The 18,455-nt window shown below is 35.8% G+C and overlaps 1 protein-coding gene across 1 annotated transcript in view; it reads left to right on the forward strand.

Annotated features, from left to right (window-relative positions):
- The window catches only part of LOC136822539 (NBAS subunit of NRZ tethering complex-like), an 88,515-nt gene that overhangs the window by 22,736 nt on the left and 47,324 nt on the right, over nucleotides 1–18,455 (forward strand). Inside the window, exons 28-37 of the mRNA XM_067078807.1 lie at nucleotides 1,225–1,358; nucleotides 1,884–1,948; nucleotides 2,549–2,769; nucleotides 7,321–7,559; nucleotides 7,708–7,820; nucleotides 9,536–9,615; nucleotides 10,571–10,746; nucleotides 11,456–11,497; nucleotides 12,184–12,271; nucleotides 12,517–12,627. Coding sequence (XP_066934908.1) covers nucleotides 1,225–1,358; nucleotides 1,884–1,948; nucleotides 2,549–2,769; nucleotides 7,321–7,559; nucleotides 7,708–7,820; nucleotides 9,536–9,615; nucleotides 10,571–10,746; nucleotides 11,456–11,497; nucleotides 12,184–12,271; nucleotides 12,517–12,627 — 1,269 coding nt within the window. The remainder of the gene's footprint in view (nucleotides 1–1,224; nucleotides 1,359–1,883; nucleotides 1,949–2,548; nucleotides 2,770–7,320; nucleotides 7,560–7,707; nucleotides 7,821–9,535; nucleotides 9,616–10,570; nucleotides 10,747–11,455; nucleotides 11,498–12,183; nucleotides 12,272–12,516; nucleotides 12,628–18,455) is intronic.

Raw genomic sequence — 18,455 nt, forward strand, 5'->3', positions numbered from 1 at the left:
CTGATTTTTTGCACAATGATGCAAAATGGCAATGCCCAAAATGTGACGGAGCCAGATTTTTCAGGAAAATTTTTTTGGGCAAATTTGGGCCAAAAACTGCCTAAAAGGTTTTTTGGGCCTGAATGGTTTAAGTGATTTTCGTATTTGGGGAAATTCCTTTTTACCATTTTACATTATTCAACACACAAGCTTTATTTTTCTATTCTGAATTTTTGTACAATTATTGTCACTTTTTTCTTATTTTCATCTGATGTTAATCATTAGGTAGGTCCATTCAGCATGTTGCTTGTTTTCCTGTGAGATCATCAATATCACGACAAGTGGCTGAAAATTTTCATTTTTGTAGCAAATTGGATCTTCTAACTACTGTCAACTCACTCTAATTTCCCACTACCTTATCGGGGAAAAATATGTCGGAGTTTTATTTAGTCGGGGTTTTTTTTCGTCGGGGAAAAATTTCGTCACCTAGAGGCATTTTCGTCACTTTTCCCCGACCAAAATTTCAAATTCGTCACTTTCACCCGACTAAATTGTCCAAAAGAAATGGTTTCCTTCACTAGCTCGAAAATGAATCTTGTAATTCGACGTTTAAAGCACTAATTTCGGTAAATAAAGGTGTAAAAAAGTTAGATTTGAATTTTGGTTGCGGTATAAAATTTCGGGTAAATGTTTTGGTCGGGGATAAAAAAATCGGGTACAAGTTTTGGTCAGGTGATAAAATGTCAGGGAAATACTTCGTCGGGGAAAAATTTCGTCACCCCCTCAACATTTTCGTCACTTATCCCCGACATTTTTTTCCCCGATAAGGTATTCGAATTTTCTGTAATTCGAAATAAAATGTCGGTCCCCTTAGCTGGAAAGTGGTTTAAATTACTCTCTGTAATTCGAATCTTCTAATTCGAAGAGTTCAACTTTTTCTAATTCTAACCTCTACTGATGTTAGAATCTTTCATTAATTCGAACTATATTGGTTCCCTCAGCTAGAAACTAGTATAAAATACTTTCTATAATTTGAATCTTTCTCGAATTTGAAGAAAATTGTTGGTCCCTTAAGGGAAGAAGATTGAACGTTACTATTTACTAGTAACCCCTAAATCTAAACTAACTTATAAAGAAAATGTTTTCGTAAAGCGGTGGAACCTAACGCGGCTATTTGGGAGTGCCTTAGGTACCCTGAGCATCTGTCTTGACTATTATAGAGATAATTATCCATTTTGCTCTTAGCTGCCAGAACCACTGCTTCCTGATATGGCGGAGATAATGAAGATTGGGATTGATTGCGTTTACGCGTGCAAGAGAACGGATCAATTGAATCATTGTTTCAGCATTGTCGAATGTTTGCCTTCAAGAGAAGAGGGGTAAGTCGTTTTTTTCATTTTAAAAACTCTGAAACGTCTCTTACCGACATGTTCAATATAATGAACGATCGTATTTTTTACGTAACGGTAAGTTCTAGAGCTATCCAGGGTTGTCCTGATTACGGAGTGAGTGATGTAAGAAATCTTAAATTAAATAAAAAATATTAGTTAAAGACGATGGAGCCGATATTTTGAGTAGATAATTCTTTCGATTGTTTCCACTGGGTCAACGGCCAGCTGACTCAGTTGTCAATGAACTGAACGGAACATAAGAAGGCGTGAAAATTTAAACTGCAGAGACTCGATACGTGGCCATGAGGCGTCACACCAATAGGCCGTCGCTCTAGATGTGTGGAAAAATGTGTGGAAATCGAAAAAAAATAAAATCAACACCCGTGTTGTTTGCGTAAAGGTTAAGGACTACTAATGCGTTCGCCGTCACGCGTCTTATCAATAGGCAATCCGTTTCTTAGAAAACCCACTGGTTCTGGGTTCATAGTAATTAAATTTCTTCTCTATATGTAGAGTCATTAGCCGTCCCGTGGAAGAGCTTCACATACAACTGGATCAATTGGAACATTTGCTGACAGGTAATCTGTTATAGAGTAACGGGTGACTCACGAAAATTTGCTTTGTATGCTGGTGTATGGTTTGCGACTGGAGAAACGTACCAAAGTTTTGTAGTTTTAATATTTAGAAAGCAGATATCCTAATTTACAATTTGAATTATTATTTTATACCTTCAATACGACTCTCTATCTAATCTATCGTTTTAGGGAAAATGAGCATTTTTTGTGATTGCCTTGGTACTTTATTCTAATTTTTTAGTTTGCATTTTCTGACTGTAGTTGAAATTTTTCTATTTTCTTATTCCATTAGCCTACAGGTAGTATGTAACTATCACTATTACAGGTAGTGGTACTAAGTACTATTTTCTCGATTTCAACCCAAATGATTGTGATGGGCTTTTCCAGAAATTTTTCGTAACCACCCCACCTGTTGAGAATATCCATTTTTCGTGTTCCTCAGCCCTCTGAATGTTTTGTTTGAAAATGAAGACCCCCTTGGATATCCAGATAGCATTGGACCCCTGGATCTCCGATATCCAAGAAAAGCCCAACGTACATTTTTTAATGAAAATCAGTTTGCTTGTTCTTAGCTTAGTTTTTATTGTTTTCACTTTCTAACAGGAGCGGAAATTTTACAGTATTACAACAACCCTCAGACCATCTCTTACATTTCTGAAATTAAAGATGACTCTACTATTTGTAAACAACTCATTCAGCAATTGGTGAAAAACGCTGTTTGTAAAGGACGTTGTGTTCCAAAGGAATTGAACAAATTACTCGGACATTTGATCAAGCTTTCCAAAGAAGTTTTCCGGTGCTGTGATATCAAGATCGTTCACCAGGTTTTTATTACTGATAAAATATTACAGTGGAGTCTCTATAACTCGAACTTCCTCGAAGTCGTCTTAACTCAAATATCTCCTAAATTCAATCAAGGTTTTTGTCCTCTTCGATAGCATACCGCAGTGATTCTAAAAATAGACATCAAAAGTACTGTTTGTCCGCGTTTTAATCCCATCATCCATTACATTAATTGCTTTTGAAAGTCAATTACACTTATTGACAATTCAAAAGTAATAACTTGCACGCACTACGAATCAAGATGAAAAGGATTGTGGGATTGAATTTCGGTCAAATGTTAAAAGTAATAATTATGACGTTTGCATAGCGGCGGTGTCTCTATTATAACTCGAAATTTCCATAACTCGAATAACAAAGTTCTGTTCTTCATGGTTGTTCGAGTTAAGGAGACTCCACTGTAAAAACATTACCATTAAATATTTAGTTTTCAACAAAAGTATTTCGTTCTATTTTAACATCTTCTGACAGCACAGATGAAAAACTAGGTTTATGTTCATACCCTGTTCTTACAAGAAAAGTTTTACAAAAAACAGGTTCGAGCCCTTTTTCTTTCAACATTTTGTTTCCTTTTATTCCCAAATGAATTGTTATATGTTTGTCTTAACTTCTTCGTAAGTATTCCCTGAATATATCTATTTATTTTCAGCCAAAATATTGTATATAACATCCATTTTTCTACGCTTTCATTCAACTTGATAAAGACAAACCGCCGAAACGCCGCATACACAACTTTAAAATAATTACGAAGAAGTTTAAGACCAACAATTAAACAAGAGGCCCAAGGGCATGAAGGCCCAGAGTCTAAAAACATATATAGTTTGTTTTTGCTTCCGAAGGCCGGGTCCTTACTCGCACAAATTTTGTACTCGCACAAATTTTGCACGGTGGGATCGCAAAATCATGCTTTGGAAAATTTAGAAGGGAACAGGTACAAGAAATGAGAGTTAAATAACAATATCAATGTATTTATTTCTTTTAAACAGAGCAAACTCAAGGAATTCGAATTGGTTGAGTAAGCTGTAAGATGGGTCGAATTCGCTATATAAATCTGAGCCGAGTAAACCGAGTAGATGCCGAGTATATCAATTTAAGCCGAGTAGATTCAAGTTTAGCCGAGTTTTCCGAATAAATCAGTGTAACAGAGTTAAACGGGTTTGCCGAGTAAATCCGAATAAGCTGAATTCCAGATTAGCTGAGTTTTCAAAGTAAATCCGTGAAAGCTGAATAGATGCAAGTTCGCTGATTTATAACTATTGTTGCACTCCACCTGATGATGATGATGATGATGATGATGATGATGCAATGATACCTAAAACAGAAAAAATTCAATATATTAAATGTATACATCTCAAGATCTTCAATTAAAAGGGGTGTTTTAAAATTAAACAACATTGATCTGTTGATGTGATTCTATGCAATTGAGCCCCCTACAAAGAAAAATTACTTAATTTTATCACTGCCATGGAGTTTCATTAATTATATAACATAAATATTTGTTGCATCTCTTTTCTATGGAGCTTTTTCTCCCAGACCCCCCTCTTTTGCACTTTAAAGTCTCTTTTGAAGGGGTTCGGACTATGACTGACTCATCTTGGGGAAATAGACCAGGCCATGACTCGCTGTCCCAACACCTTCCAATAGAAAAATTCTCTTAGTGTTTTTTATTCCCACTGATACGTAGAAATCCACAGGGTTGGCGGGCCAAACAAGCCCAGTTTGGGCCCTACGGGGGTCCCCGGGCTGAAATGGTCATCAAGGGTCCCCTTTACAAACGAAAATTTGAAGGTCTGAAATTCTCATATCTAATATGACCAACTGGTAGGGCTTGAAGAGTAGATGAAAAAAGTGGCCTCAGTACGCTCATAGTAAAGGTCAGGTATGTTTTTGGAAAAAGTGTGATTATTTAGAATCACTCAAGCATTTTCTTCCACTTCAATCTGTGAAAGTGACAGAGAACTCACCTAAAATTGGGTACCAGTATTGACCTTCTGTTGCCTATGCCTTGAAGGTTGATTGAGCTGACCAGGACACTGTAAAGAAAAAAAAAAGATTATTAGTATCTGTCTGAAAATAAACCCTCTCCAGGGTGGTAATTTTTTCACTGATTACACCCTACTCAGTTCTCGTCAAAGTAAAAAATCTTATACATCCCCTATTTTGTATGCACGCGATAGATAAGAAAATTTAAACCACTATTGGGGCTGTCCACATTATTTGTGCACTGAAAATATCGAAAAATTGGTACCCCTGCCCCTGTTCCAATGCGTATGCAAATGCCTGCCATTCCAATCTGTAAATGGGAGGGGTGGCAACAGGTGGCAACACAGAATTTAAGTCAAAATGATTTTTGAAAAACTTGGGATTTCTAAGACATTTTCTGAAAAATGAGAAAAACATGGAATTTCCAATACCTTCCTCTAAAAAAGTGTAACTTACAAAAGTATTTACATTTTAAGAAGGAACCAGACCTATGTGGTCAATCCTATCGACCATCGGGATGGCTTGATGACAGATCGATATGTGATTGATGGATTACTTATCGATCCGGATAGGGCGGCAAAAACAAATATCTTCGTTTCGTGTCGCCCGACCGACTCCTGAAAATTGAGTAAAATTGAGTCGGAGAGTCGGTAAATTTTTCGGACTTTTTGTTTTGATGACGTTTTATTTGCTCAAAAATTTTATTTTTGCCGATTTTTGTGAGCGATTTCTAGCGCATTCGCAGCATTTTAACTTTGTTTTTCATTACACGTGCCATTATGTGTCAAAGGTCACAGTGTTTAAATCTCATAATCTGAAACCACGCAAAACATACACGGGATTGGGCCTCCTGTCGCCTCAGTTAACGTCCTTTTACCTTTTACCGCCTCACAGACCAATTTTAAGAAAACCCGAAAATTTTTACTACCGACCGACCGACCGACTGACTTTTTAAATCCAACGAGGACGCGAAATGAAGATATTTGTGATTGCGCGCCTAGGAGATTGATAGAGAGATCAGCCATAAAAAAGTCCTTTGCTGATTATTTATCGAGCTAGAATTAGTTCAATCAAGTATATCGATTGTAAATCGATAGAGCTCTATCATTAGAAAGAATCGATAAAATCAATATGATCGATAAAAGATTACTGTAGATGATGAATCGAATGCATAATCGATAATAAATCATAAGCTTATAAAGTCTTGAGTATCAATCTTTGATCGATCTCCTATCCGAATCGATAAGTAATCCATCAATCACATCTCAATCTGTCATCAAGCTGTCCCGATGATAGATCCTATTGTATTCCAGACGTCCGCGCTCGATAGGATCGATCATTGGAATGTCTCGATGACGGATCGATATGTGATCGATGGATTATATAACTATCCGGATTGGAGATCGATAGAGGGTCGATACTCAAGATTTTTTTAAGCTTATGATTAGTTATCGATTATTTATCGATCTATCATCGATCTTTTATCGATCTTATCGACCCTATTGACTCATACTCGATTTACGATCGATAACAAATCGACTAACGATCGATGACGAATCGATTAACGATCGATGACGAATCGATTAACGATCGATGACGAATCGATTAACGATCGATGACGAATCGATTAACGATCGATGACGAATCAGTATACTCGATTGAAATACTAGCTCGATAATGGATCAACGAAGGAGATCGATACTCAAAAGTTGAACATGTGTCTGTAAAGTTGGATGCATGTAAACAAACTTTTTTAGTTCCTCACTTTTTTGAGTCTTTTTATGTTTGCCTGCGAGTGAGGTAAATCTATTTTGACGGCCAGAAAAAAAGCAACATACCTTTCAAAAATTAATCCTTATTGTTCATGGCACTTGGAAGCAAGAGAGATGTTGCCACAACACGGTTGAGTGACAAAAAGAAATTAAACAGAAATTGTATAAAAGCATCCTTCTTCTTTCTCGATAAGATTTTAAAAGAAAGTTTCGCAGAAATCCAACCAGTTTGTTGAGAGCTAGCCTGGGCATAGGCTGATTTGATTATAAATAACGAACATTGCGGTCTGAACGAAAATCTAAGTTCTAAACCAAACTGACAGTCTTTCCCGAACAAAAAATATAGCGCGAAGCTGTAGATCTCAATTATTGTTTTATTTATCTGTTCAAGCCTCTCCATTATAGCCAAACAGCCTGGATGGTTTTTTATTTTATGACAGAATGCGGCTAATAGCTTAGCGTTACACACGAACACGACTCTCTTTAAAGGCCCAGTACGCTAAAGCTCTGGGCCAAAAAAAACAAAAACAAAAAACAGTAAAATACAGTTAACCTTCTCTAATTCAAACCCCCATTAATTAATTATTTTGTAATTTGATTTCATTTAATAATGTCAGTAGCACTTAATTGTACTAGAGCCTTATTTGGGTGCTGGCCTAACAAGTGAACAAGACCCAGTGGATGAGTGAGACCGGACCACGAAAGGAACGGGCTTAGAAACCTAGGGGAGCAGAACCTAATCTTATTTAATGTTCACCTTACTGTTGTTCTAACGTTTAGATTTTCGTTGAAGAATTACTACGGTCCGGTTCACGTGAGAACATAACAGTAGCTGAAGAGTTGATCACGCCTTCCAAACTTGCCGGGAATTCACCTCAAAGTAAGAAACCAGAACAACATTTGACGTCTGCACTCTACCTCCTCAAATATGATGTTTCGGTTACCGTTGTGTTGGAAGCGAGTCGTGAATATTTCAATGCAGCAATGTCGGGTAATGACTCTTCAATGGAACTGGCTAGGTATGTTACGCAATGTTTTTTGTGAAGTTTTCGTTCGTTTGTCGATTCATTTTTTTTCTCAACAACTTTGAAAACTTGGAATTTAATCGTTTGATGATAAGGACCTACGAGGCCTATATTATCTTTTCATTTTTAAAATCTTTTCTAGATTGTGTCTAACATTGGTCAAAGATTGTCCAGAGAGTGTTCAAGATGAATTGGATTTGATCAACTCGTTGGGTTTATTGTATGAATTCAATGTATCCATGCTACCCTTACAAGGTATTGTTTCTTTGTTGTTATCAACGGGGGAAGACTAGAAATAAACCGGAAAATTTGCTAAACTTTAATTAAGAAAGTAAGTCTGCAAACGCAGTCGGAGGCAACCCGAAGGCTCCTTTTTCGATAGCTATCCACCCGAAGGTAGAGGAGGGCATTATTCTTTCTCCCTGGATATCTACACTTACCCTTGATCCTTGTCTTAATTGCTGAGCTTCAAGCATAGAGTCATCGAGTACCATTTTGAAATCTTAGGAATGACCCGGCTGTGAATTGAATCTGCAACCTTGCGCAACGTAGCCGGATGCTCTACCACTGCACCACGGTCGCTTTAATTAATAGGACATCAGGGTTGTTGGTCTTATATGACCTCAGGGTTGTGGGCCTTATAGGGCCTCAGGGTTGTGGGTCTTATAGGACCTCAGGGTTGTGGGCCTTATAGGACCTCAGGGTCGTGGTTCTTATAGGACCTCAGGGTTGTGGGCCTTATAGGACCTCAGGGTTAAGGGCCTTATAGGACCTCAGGGTTGTGGGTCTTATAGGACCTCAGGGCTGTGGGTCTTATAGGACCTCAGGGTTATGGGTCTTATAGGACCTCAGGGTTGTGGGCCTTATAGGACCTCAGAGTTGTGGGCCTTATAGGACCTCAGGGTTGTGGGCCTTATAGGACCTCAGGGTTGTGGGCCTTATAGGACCTCAGGGTTATGGGCCTTATAGGACCTCAGGGTTGTGGGCCTTATAGGACCTCAGGGTTGTGGGCCTTATAGGACCTCAGGGTTAAGGGCCTTATAGGACCTCAGGGTTATGGGTCTTATAGGACCTCAGGGTTGTGGGCCTTATAGGACCTCAGGGTTGTGGGCCTTATAGGACCTCAGGGTTAAGGGTCTTATAGGACCTCAGGGTTATGGGTCTTATAGGACCTCAGGGTTGTGGGTCTTATAGGACCTCAGGGTTATGGGTCTTATAGGACCTCAGGGTTGTGGGCCTTATAGGACCTCAGGGTTGTGGGCCTTATAGGACCTCAGGGTTGTGGGCCTTATAGGACCTCAGGGTTGTGGGTCTTATAGGACCTCAGGGTTGTGGGTCTTATAGGACCTCGGGAGGTTGGCCTTATAGAACCTCAGGGTTTTGGGTCTTATAGGACCTCGGAGTTTGGATTCTATCGCTTAGTAATTAGGCTTTTCCAGAAAAAAACCGTATACCCCCTGTTGAGGAGGTCCATTTCCGTTCCAAGGGGGTAAGGTTTGATATGTGGCAGAATTCCATAGGGAGATACAAAAATCTGTCAAAAATAACTGGAATTCCATGGTAGCTTTTAAATCCTACTAAAATTTAGAATTCCAGGGGGTTACAGCATTTCTAGCCAAAGAGGGATGGACCTCCTCAACGGGGGTATACGGTTTATTTATGGAAAAGCCCATTAGCGGAAAGGGAAGGGAAGGGAAGGGCGTCTATTCGAAATTTCAAGAAATGAAATGGGTCGCTTCAATTAAATTATGTTGGATTTCCAATAATGAAGTTTGCCAACTCAACAAAAAAAAACGCTACTAAAATATAGGTTTTGTCACTTCTTTAGAAATTTTATAGGGTTAATTGTAAAATGTTATGGGTGATCTCCCCCGCCCAAAGGAATGATGAGCGAAAGCTTGTACCCTGGCCAACATGAAATATATTCCTTAACAAAAAAGTACTTTTCTTTAAAAATTTTTCGTTTTCAGTTCGCCTTTGCGCTGATAAATTGGAAATTATCGATCTTTGTTTGAAGGAGAAGAAGAATGGGTACAAGAAAAAAGACAAGGTAAATAGAATGTTTTAGTGTACATATTGTACAATGAACGTTTTTTTTATAAACATAACGCTTATAACCATATCCAGTCCGTCTCAAATCTTTTTAGACATTGGCTTTAGTTAATTGGCATTGGCTTTGGTTAACGGAAAAACTTAAGCATTGGCTAAACATATGCTAAGATTTGGTTAACGAAATCTCAAATCTTAACTTTATTATAATTTCGAAATTTACCCTATTAATTTGAGGATCAGAAAAGAATTTAGCTAAGCGAGGCTTGCGAGAATTTATCCTGTGCTTATAGAAAACGTGTAGAGGGATTTCAAGGGGCCTCTGACTACTTTTTATGTATGTGACCAAAGAAAAAGAACTGCCATAAGACTTTTCAAAAATTTACTGGTTCTTAAAAAAAATGTATCGAAACCCAACGATCCCTAACTAAAGATATACCCTAACTATCCAGATTGCTAATTATGAACATACAGCCGGATGTGATTTGTTATTATTAAGACTCGTATAGATCGATAAAAAATTTTCTTTCTTCTTTTATTTATATTAGAACCCGCGAATTACAAATTACCTAATTTTTTCATTTTTATCAACAAATTTGAAAAATCCCTAGGAAAGTGAAAGAAATGTGTCCATAACTGAGCAAAACCGCAAAAGTTAATTTCCGCGAAATGCGATAGTTAAGATTTTTTTTTTTGGGACATACTTTAGACTAGGAGCACTTTCCGAGGTTGCAATTTTGAAACAAATACTGAAAATCCAAATAATGATGAAATAATTATTTAAAATTGAAAAAATATGCCAATTAAAAAAAACCACGCAAAAGCTAAACATTGAGACCGGGCCACTTATTAGCGCCACCCTGTCTATCAAAAAAGCCTTTTTGTGGTCCCTGGGCTCGGAAACTTTAATTGTACTGTAGTAAAAACTTTGCGCGTTATTCTATTCTATTTCACAGCTCATCCAATTGAGTAATCTTTTGCAAATCTGTGGCCATGACAACAAAGAACGGATTGGACAAGTCAATATTAAAATTGCTGAATCAGCATTTGAACATAAAGATTACACATACGCTGGTATCGTTTGTGTACAATTGGTGGATGATAATTATTCTAATGCTTGGTATATTTGCAGGTACACCTTTTTCTTATTGATGATATGCACCATTGCAATGTCTTTTGACATCACATCTTACATCTCGGACCCAACAGCTGATTGGTTTGTAAGTGACGTAATAAAATCAGTCAATACGTCACTTTCAACCAATCAGATGTTGGGTCTGTGGAAGACATTGCAGTGGTGCATATCATGAATATAGAACAAAAACTAACTATTCATGATATGCACCACTGCAATGACTTCACGAAATTATGCAACTTTTCTGATTTTGTTCCACCCAATACGTCACTTTTTCTATTGTTTAAGTGACGTATTGGGTGGAAAATTTTGAAAATTCTCAGAAGACTCTCCAGTGTTGCATAGCATGAATATAAGAACATAAAGTTTCGATGGCCAAAATATTTGAATAAGAAGTTAAGAACATTTTAAAGGCTCTGCGGATTCTAAAACACCAAATTTCAAAAACATTTTTAGGCATAAAACCCAAAAAGTTAAGAACATACGGAGGCTTAAAAATCTTTTGATGTTCTTATAAAAAAATGTTAGCCTATCAAGTTTTTAGTTTTTGAGGCCTTGTTTGAGGCCGGTTGCCGTATCAATTCAAAAAAGCTTAAATTCAATGAAGATCTTTCGGCGTGTTCAGTAACATTGGGTATCGATTTAACCTCCAACTCTCCACTATTACAGTTGTTTCAATTCAGAATTTTTTTTTCTATTTGAACAGGAAACTTGGTGAATGTGCTAAATATACCAACTTCACAATCAGGTATGTTTTATTGAGTAAACACAATTGGTTAAAGGGATTATTAAATGGTTTCAGATATTCCTTCGAATGTCCTGAGCAAATCCTCCAAATCTCTTTGCCTAACTACAATCATGGTCAAAATCTAATGAGAATTTAGCTGATTTTCTCGTTTTTCGAAATTTCGAGTTCGGTCGAGAAAGTCGATTTTGGGCCATCTCTTAAATTTAATCGGATTATTTCAATTTAGCACGGGTTTATAGACTTGCGCTTTATTGGGCTATTTTTGAACTTTTAGATCCTCAGATCCTAAAATCTTAAGTTTTAAGTCTTAGCGTTAAAACTCACAGTTAAAACTCTACCCTTCCAACCTAACTTAGAGCACTGCCAAATCGTTTGTGGTTTTAAAAATTTGTACGAATTTCCCTTTTTTCTAAAATATTACGACCATTTACATGATTGTATTTTGCAAAGTCGAGATGTTCAAATTACAAGTTTTTCATTTTTACAATAGAATTTTGACGTGAGAACCGTGTAAGAACCCATTTTTAGAAATTTCAAATTGTGACATCTCAACTTTGGAACATAGTTACGCAAAAATAACTTTTAATAGCACCAAACCACGCTTAACGTTTTTCCTTTTCCTAATTTTTCGTTCCCTTATTGAAAATAGAACTATGGAGAATATTTTTTTCTCTCAAATTTTCCAGGCAAAAGTTGTTGAGTTTTGCGTTAACTTATTGTCCAGTACATCACATTGAAGAAGTTTTACAAGAGAAAACTCAACTGGAAACCCAGGTCAGATATTATTTGAAATCTTGCTTATGAATTTTTAGGATCCAACCCAGCCTAATTCTACCATGTAATAGATACCTTGAGCAAAGATTCACAAAAGATCTTTGTGAAAGCTTTTAGCATTACTGGGGGATAATTGACAGTTATTCTTAGCATGTTCTTATATTTTATCTTAAATTCATCATGAATATTCTTGTAAAGTATATTCTTATTAAAAAAACGTGTAACTTATTTATTACTCCGCATAGGTTTTGTACGAGAGGTTGGGTGTATTTACGAAAGAAGGCAAGAAAGACAAAATTGTGACCTCATCTAAGAAAGAAACTGAGGAAGAAAACGACGAAGACAATGTTGATGGGGTATGTCGTTTCTTTTTTATTTAAGAACAAACTAGATAAGAACATAAGGCTTCGATGGCCAAAATGCTAAGAACAAGCTAAGAACATTTTCATCAGGCTTTTGGGACTCTAAAACACCCGGTTTCTTAGGAAAACAGAAAAAATACCAACAAAATGGTGAAAATAAGAACATGTTAGGAACATTTTTAGGCTTAAATCTCGAAAAGTTAAGAACATTCGAAAGCTTTAAAAATTGTGAATATTCTTATAAAAAAAACGTGTATGTCGTTTCTTTATTATAATTTTTTTATAAGAACTACTCTACGAGGCTCAAAAATGTTTCAGAGAATAAGAACAATTTACGAATAGTGCTGAACAAGGAATGACTGAATTTTGGCCTAGAAATAAGAATAGAATGAAAATAATTTTTGCTCAAATAACCAAAATAATAATGACAGCTCTTATAAACGATTAAATGATGATTACTAATTGCTTCCGAAAAGCGCTTTCTCAACCTCCTGTTAGTAAAAGAGTTGTGGTGCATTTACACTGAAAGTTTCAAGCTAATGGTCCTTTTAATCATAAAATTGTTTTGTTGATAGAGCGATGAAAGTCTAGAAAAGAAGACAATTTTTACTAGTTCTTGCTGATGTACGTGAAACGTTCGATGGAAAGTAATAATTGCCTTTGTTTCTTTGAGGTAGGCTCGAAAATACTTGAAATGTTGAAACAGTGAACTTTAATTGCCAAATGGTTCAAAAAACAAGGAATTGATATACACACAAGGATTGCCTTCTCAATGATAAAGGCATGGTCATGGTTTTGACTCGAAGTTTGCTTGAGATACGATCACGCGATCGTGCAAACTTAGATAATAAGAGACAAAGGAAAATATCGTGCAATTCTTTGTTCCATATTTTCAAGCAACTTTCAACAGTAACAGTGTGAATACACCCTTAGTACAGAGATGTGTGCTGCTGCACGTAAAATTCATATTTAATGATGATAAAAACGTCAGCAACGGAAACCAATACCAATTATGTTGTTATGACGTTTGTATGCATTGAGAGAATAAAAAAACATGTAATCAAGCATGTAGATACACAGTTCTTATTTCTTCTCCATTGGTTAAGCTAACAGAAAAATCAATGAAAGAATTCTTCGATAGCATATTCATCAAGTTATAAATCTTCTCACATTCTCTTTCTTTGACTGGCTGGCACTGATAAATAATCCAAATAATCGAAAAGTTCAAGAAAAGGATTCTACTGCAACAAACACCATGACTCTATCAACAAAGTACAACACAACTTTCTGTCACGACCTTCCGATCGCTGTTGGTAATAAAACATTTTGTGATTTAACAGAAAAGTGGACACCTCGATTCAATCATGGAACGTTATTGGCAATGACGTTGACTCCTGTTTTGATTTACTGGTTAGTTTTACTTCTGACGGTGAGAAAGCTTTTCAACAAGCTTCGTTTATTTAGACAATGGCGAAAGACAACTGTTAGATATACTCGAAAGAGAAAGGCGTTATTACGTGTGTATTACAAACAAGTTTATCCAAATAGTGATAACATTTCTTTTTTATGTGAATTCGTTCTTCCTAAAGGTGGTGGGTATGAAAATTTGGAAGGAGTTAAAGAACTGTTTGATGAGAACTCAAATCAAGACAGCACTTCATTTTTTGAAAAGTTGAGAAATATTCATATTGCTGGTTTGAAACAAAGTTATCGCACAGGGCTTTTATTCAACCTTAAAACTTATTTCTCTTTGATTGTATTGGTTTTTCTGAAATACTTATGGGATGCCATCGATTTAACCTTGGATGTTTACATCTTCTACCGATTGGAGCGAGGTGAGATTTTGGATGATGCAATTTACCGAAATACCAATGTCAATACTGCTATTTATGTATTCGCCATTCTTGGATGTATTGTTAAGATAGGAGCTTGGAAAGCTTATAGTAATACTGAAAGAGGACTTAACAAAACAGGCGAACGCGAATTTGAAGATACCTTCAATTTCTTGAAACATGCAATTTTTGCGGTTAGCTTTTTTTATGAAGACGGACCTGAATTGATTTTGGAATATTTCTACATTGAGAAATATATCACGTCCTACACACCGTTGATTATAGTCAAAGACACTGTTGTTGCTTGCCTCTTCATCCTCGCATTGATCATGATATTGAAGTCCAGTATAAAGGGAATCACTTCACACTACAAATATTTTAGCTTCATAGTAGCCGCTGTAACCAGTGCTTCTATATTACGAGTTGGTGGTGCTTTATATCAATGTATCACCAAGAAATTGAGGAGATCTTGCTTCTTGGTTGACAATGGAAGGATTTTACAAACACCTTTTAATATCGAATGTTTGAGAGGTGTGGATTATGCTATTCTTGTATTAGTTGGTGTACCCTTCTTATGCATACTGCTCTCGCCTATATATTATAATATTTTGGGACCTAACACGTCTTTTTGGAGGTCCAATGAAACCTCTGTCCTTTCGTTAGTTCGTTCGTTTGTTCGTTCGTTCGTTACCAACTTTTCTGAAGATTGAATCATAGGAATCTTTTGATTTTTGGTACAAAGGTGCAAAATGGTGGTGGCCAAAATGTGACGGAGCCCGATTAAAAAAAAAAAAAATTTGTGCAAATTTGGGCCAAAAAACGGCTAAAAAACGGGTTTTTTTGGACTTTGTGAAAAATTGGATCATTAATTTTTTCTGATTTTTTCCATTAAAGTAGGGTACCATTATAGGTAAATAAAGATTATTATTATTATTATTAGTTTTTTTAAGATGAAAATGTACGGTGGGGCAATGGTTTGAGTTTTCTAGAAACATTTATTATTTTTTGGCTGAAAAACGAATCTTTATCTATAAGAATTACTATTTATAAGCATAGATCAATGTTCTTAGCCAAATTATTATTTTATTATTTTTTCTAAACAAAGAAAATGTCACCTTAGAGCGCGATGGTTTGAGTTTTCTAGAAACACTTATTAATTTTTTGGCTGAATGACAAATCTTTATCTATAAGAATCACTATTTATAAGCATAGATGAATGTTCTTAGCCAAATTATTATTTGTATTATTATTTTTTCTAAAAGAAGAAAATGTCACGGTAGAGCGCGATGGTTTGAGTTTTCTGGAAACCTTATTTATTAAGGTGTGTATTTTTCTGATAGTGGATTGTTTTTATAAAGAAAAGCGTTTAATAGCTTTTTTATTTCTTTTTCAAAAGTCTTTTTCAATAGTGTTGATAGTTTCTTCCAATATAGAAATGGCGACCACGACCAGCGACCACGACCGGCGACCAGATAAATTTGGGTTATCGAGTTTATTTGCTCTCTCCGCCGTAGATAATGTTTAAATCAAGTCCTCAGAATACTAAAAAGTGACCTTTGAAGTAACCAGTCATTTTCTCGACAAAGTGACACTATTTGACAAAAATATTGACAGGGTCATTAACCCTTTAACTGCCCATGTCGGCATATGCCGACATGAGCATTTTCGATTTCTTTGCCCATGTCGGATGTCGGGATTTGCCGACATGAGCATTTTCGATTTCTTTGCCCATGTCGGGATTTGCCGACATCGGCGCTTTCCATTCCTTTGCCCAAAAATTTAACACTTCTACAAAGATTTTGTATTAGATGGTTTGAAATGAAAAAAGATAATAGTTAAAAGCTTTTTTATGTTGAAAAATAACTATTCAACAATGTTCAACTCAAAATTATAGTCCTTGGCTGATACTTCATATATTATTCAGAAAATGAAGTCAAAATCGCTACCTTTTGACCATGTCGGCAAATGCCGACATCGGGCAAATAGGTCGAACCTTCTTTTTTTCCCGTGGCAAATAGGTCGAACTTTTATTTTTCCCGCGGCAAATAGGTCGAACCTTAAAAAAAACGACGGGCAGTTAAAGGGTTAAGTATGATGTTTGTAAGATTTGTTAAACCAAATATTTTAATCATGCTGAATGAGATGCCTTTAGTATGAATAGATAGAACTTGTCAGTAGGAAAAAATTGGGAAGGCCTGTTTTAGAGATATGAATCTAATCAATTATTCTATTGTCTTTATGCTGACAAAATGACTAATTTCGACAGAAATAACGATCTGATGATGCAATACAAAGCTTTTCAAACCATTTTCAAAAGATTTTGTGCCACTAATTATTGTGATGCTGATAATGCAAAAGGATTCGTCCAAGCATCTGAAGAAAAGAGAAAACTGTGGAGTTATTTTTGAGATTTAATCGACTAATCTATACAGCACAGGAAATAACGATTTTGAGTAGGCTACAAGAAATGTCCGATAAGGGTTACTTTAGACTATGCTATAGTCTAAGACGAGTTTCATCTAAGAGGAACAAACGTGAAGACGGTAATTTTTTACGGGAGTAGCTGTTGTCTTAGACTATATCAATTCGGTAGAAAAGCGGAAATTTTGGATTTTGGTTAGTGGTGTGATCGGCCGGCCCGGTTCGAACAAATGTAAACAAACAGTCGGGTCTGGCTGGTAATTGCCGCCAGCAATTCTTGCTGCTAATAAAGATGGACCCGACTAGAAAATGATTCCAAAACATAGCGACAGAAAGTTAATCTGTAGGTGTGGAAATTATTTGTGCAATTCTTTAGCATTTTTTGAGTCTAGCCTCCTATTAGTTAGTACTTTATTTTGTAACTTCTTTGCAACAAGGTGTTTTATGTAAATGGTTTGTTTTGAATTTATTTTTAACAAGCAGAACTCAGATTCAAGCAAGTATATATCATATTTTTGCAAGAAAGCTAATAAAAGAGAGAAGAAGAGGTAAAGCATTTTTCTCTTTTATTTTAATTTTGAAAGACTCATCTTTTCGTAATGCAAACTTGCATCTACCAGGTTTTACAGTGTATGTGGTATATGTTTTGTCTAATTGCTCCAGGAAAATTTTATGAAGAGTGGTACTTTTCAAATCACAAACAGCTTTTTTTACAAATTAATGCATTATTTTTCTTTATGAATTTTTTCTTAATTTTCATAAAAGGCATAATTGTTGGTTTTGATTTTTTGTCTACAGATATAGTTTAGGCAAGCCAATATAATTTGTCCTTTTTTTACAGACCGCAAGCTTTAGGTAAATTTTAGGTTCTGTCGTGGTGTGCCTGTAAAACAACAAATCAAATTGGTCCCACCTTATAGTCTACCAAAACCAAGTCCAACACAGGAAAAATTCAATATAAATCATTCCATGACTTTTTAGTGAATTCGCGGTGAAAAGCCGCAATTAATAATTCAAGATGAAAAGGTGAAATTTCACTGTGAATTGTCAAATTGCAGCTTTTCACTGTGAATTCACTAAAAAGTCAAGGTGAATTTTATTAATTTTTTTCCTGTGCCAAGTTGTCATATAGATATAATTTCGATAGCTATTAAAAATATGAAAGTTTCAAAATAATCTTGGTAGTTTCAAAATAGTGAAAAATTATACAAGTAGGTGCTAAAACTTTTTATTTTTAGAAAGGTGTATATAAACCTTTCCAATGATGTTGACACCAACTTGAATTGTGGACGAAAAAGCAACCATTATCCTAGCAAGATGGCCATTAAGAAAGACTTTTGTTTATTTATATTCTTATGAACTGCTATATGTCTGTATGTTAATAGTTGCTATTTTGCCCTTCTGTATTCAATATGGGCATTTACTGTATATAAAAGGCATTATTTACAATTATCATATAATTGAATCATATTGAATATTTTAAATTTTGTTTTTTTTATAAAGAAAGTAAAAAAGAAAGTCTTAGACACAATCCATATACCATGCAAAAATTCTCACTCTTTAAAAAAA

The sequence above is a fragment of the Clytia hemisphaerica genome, unplaced genomic scaffold (assembly GCF_902728285.1).
Source record: "Clytia hemisphaerica strain Z4C2 unplaced genomic scaffold, Clytia hemisphaerica genome assembly, whole genome shotgun sequence".
Classification (NCBI taxonomy): domain Eukaryota; kingdom Metazoa; phylum Cnidaria; class Hydrozoa; order Leptothecata; family Clytiidae; genus Clytia; species Clytia hemisphaerica.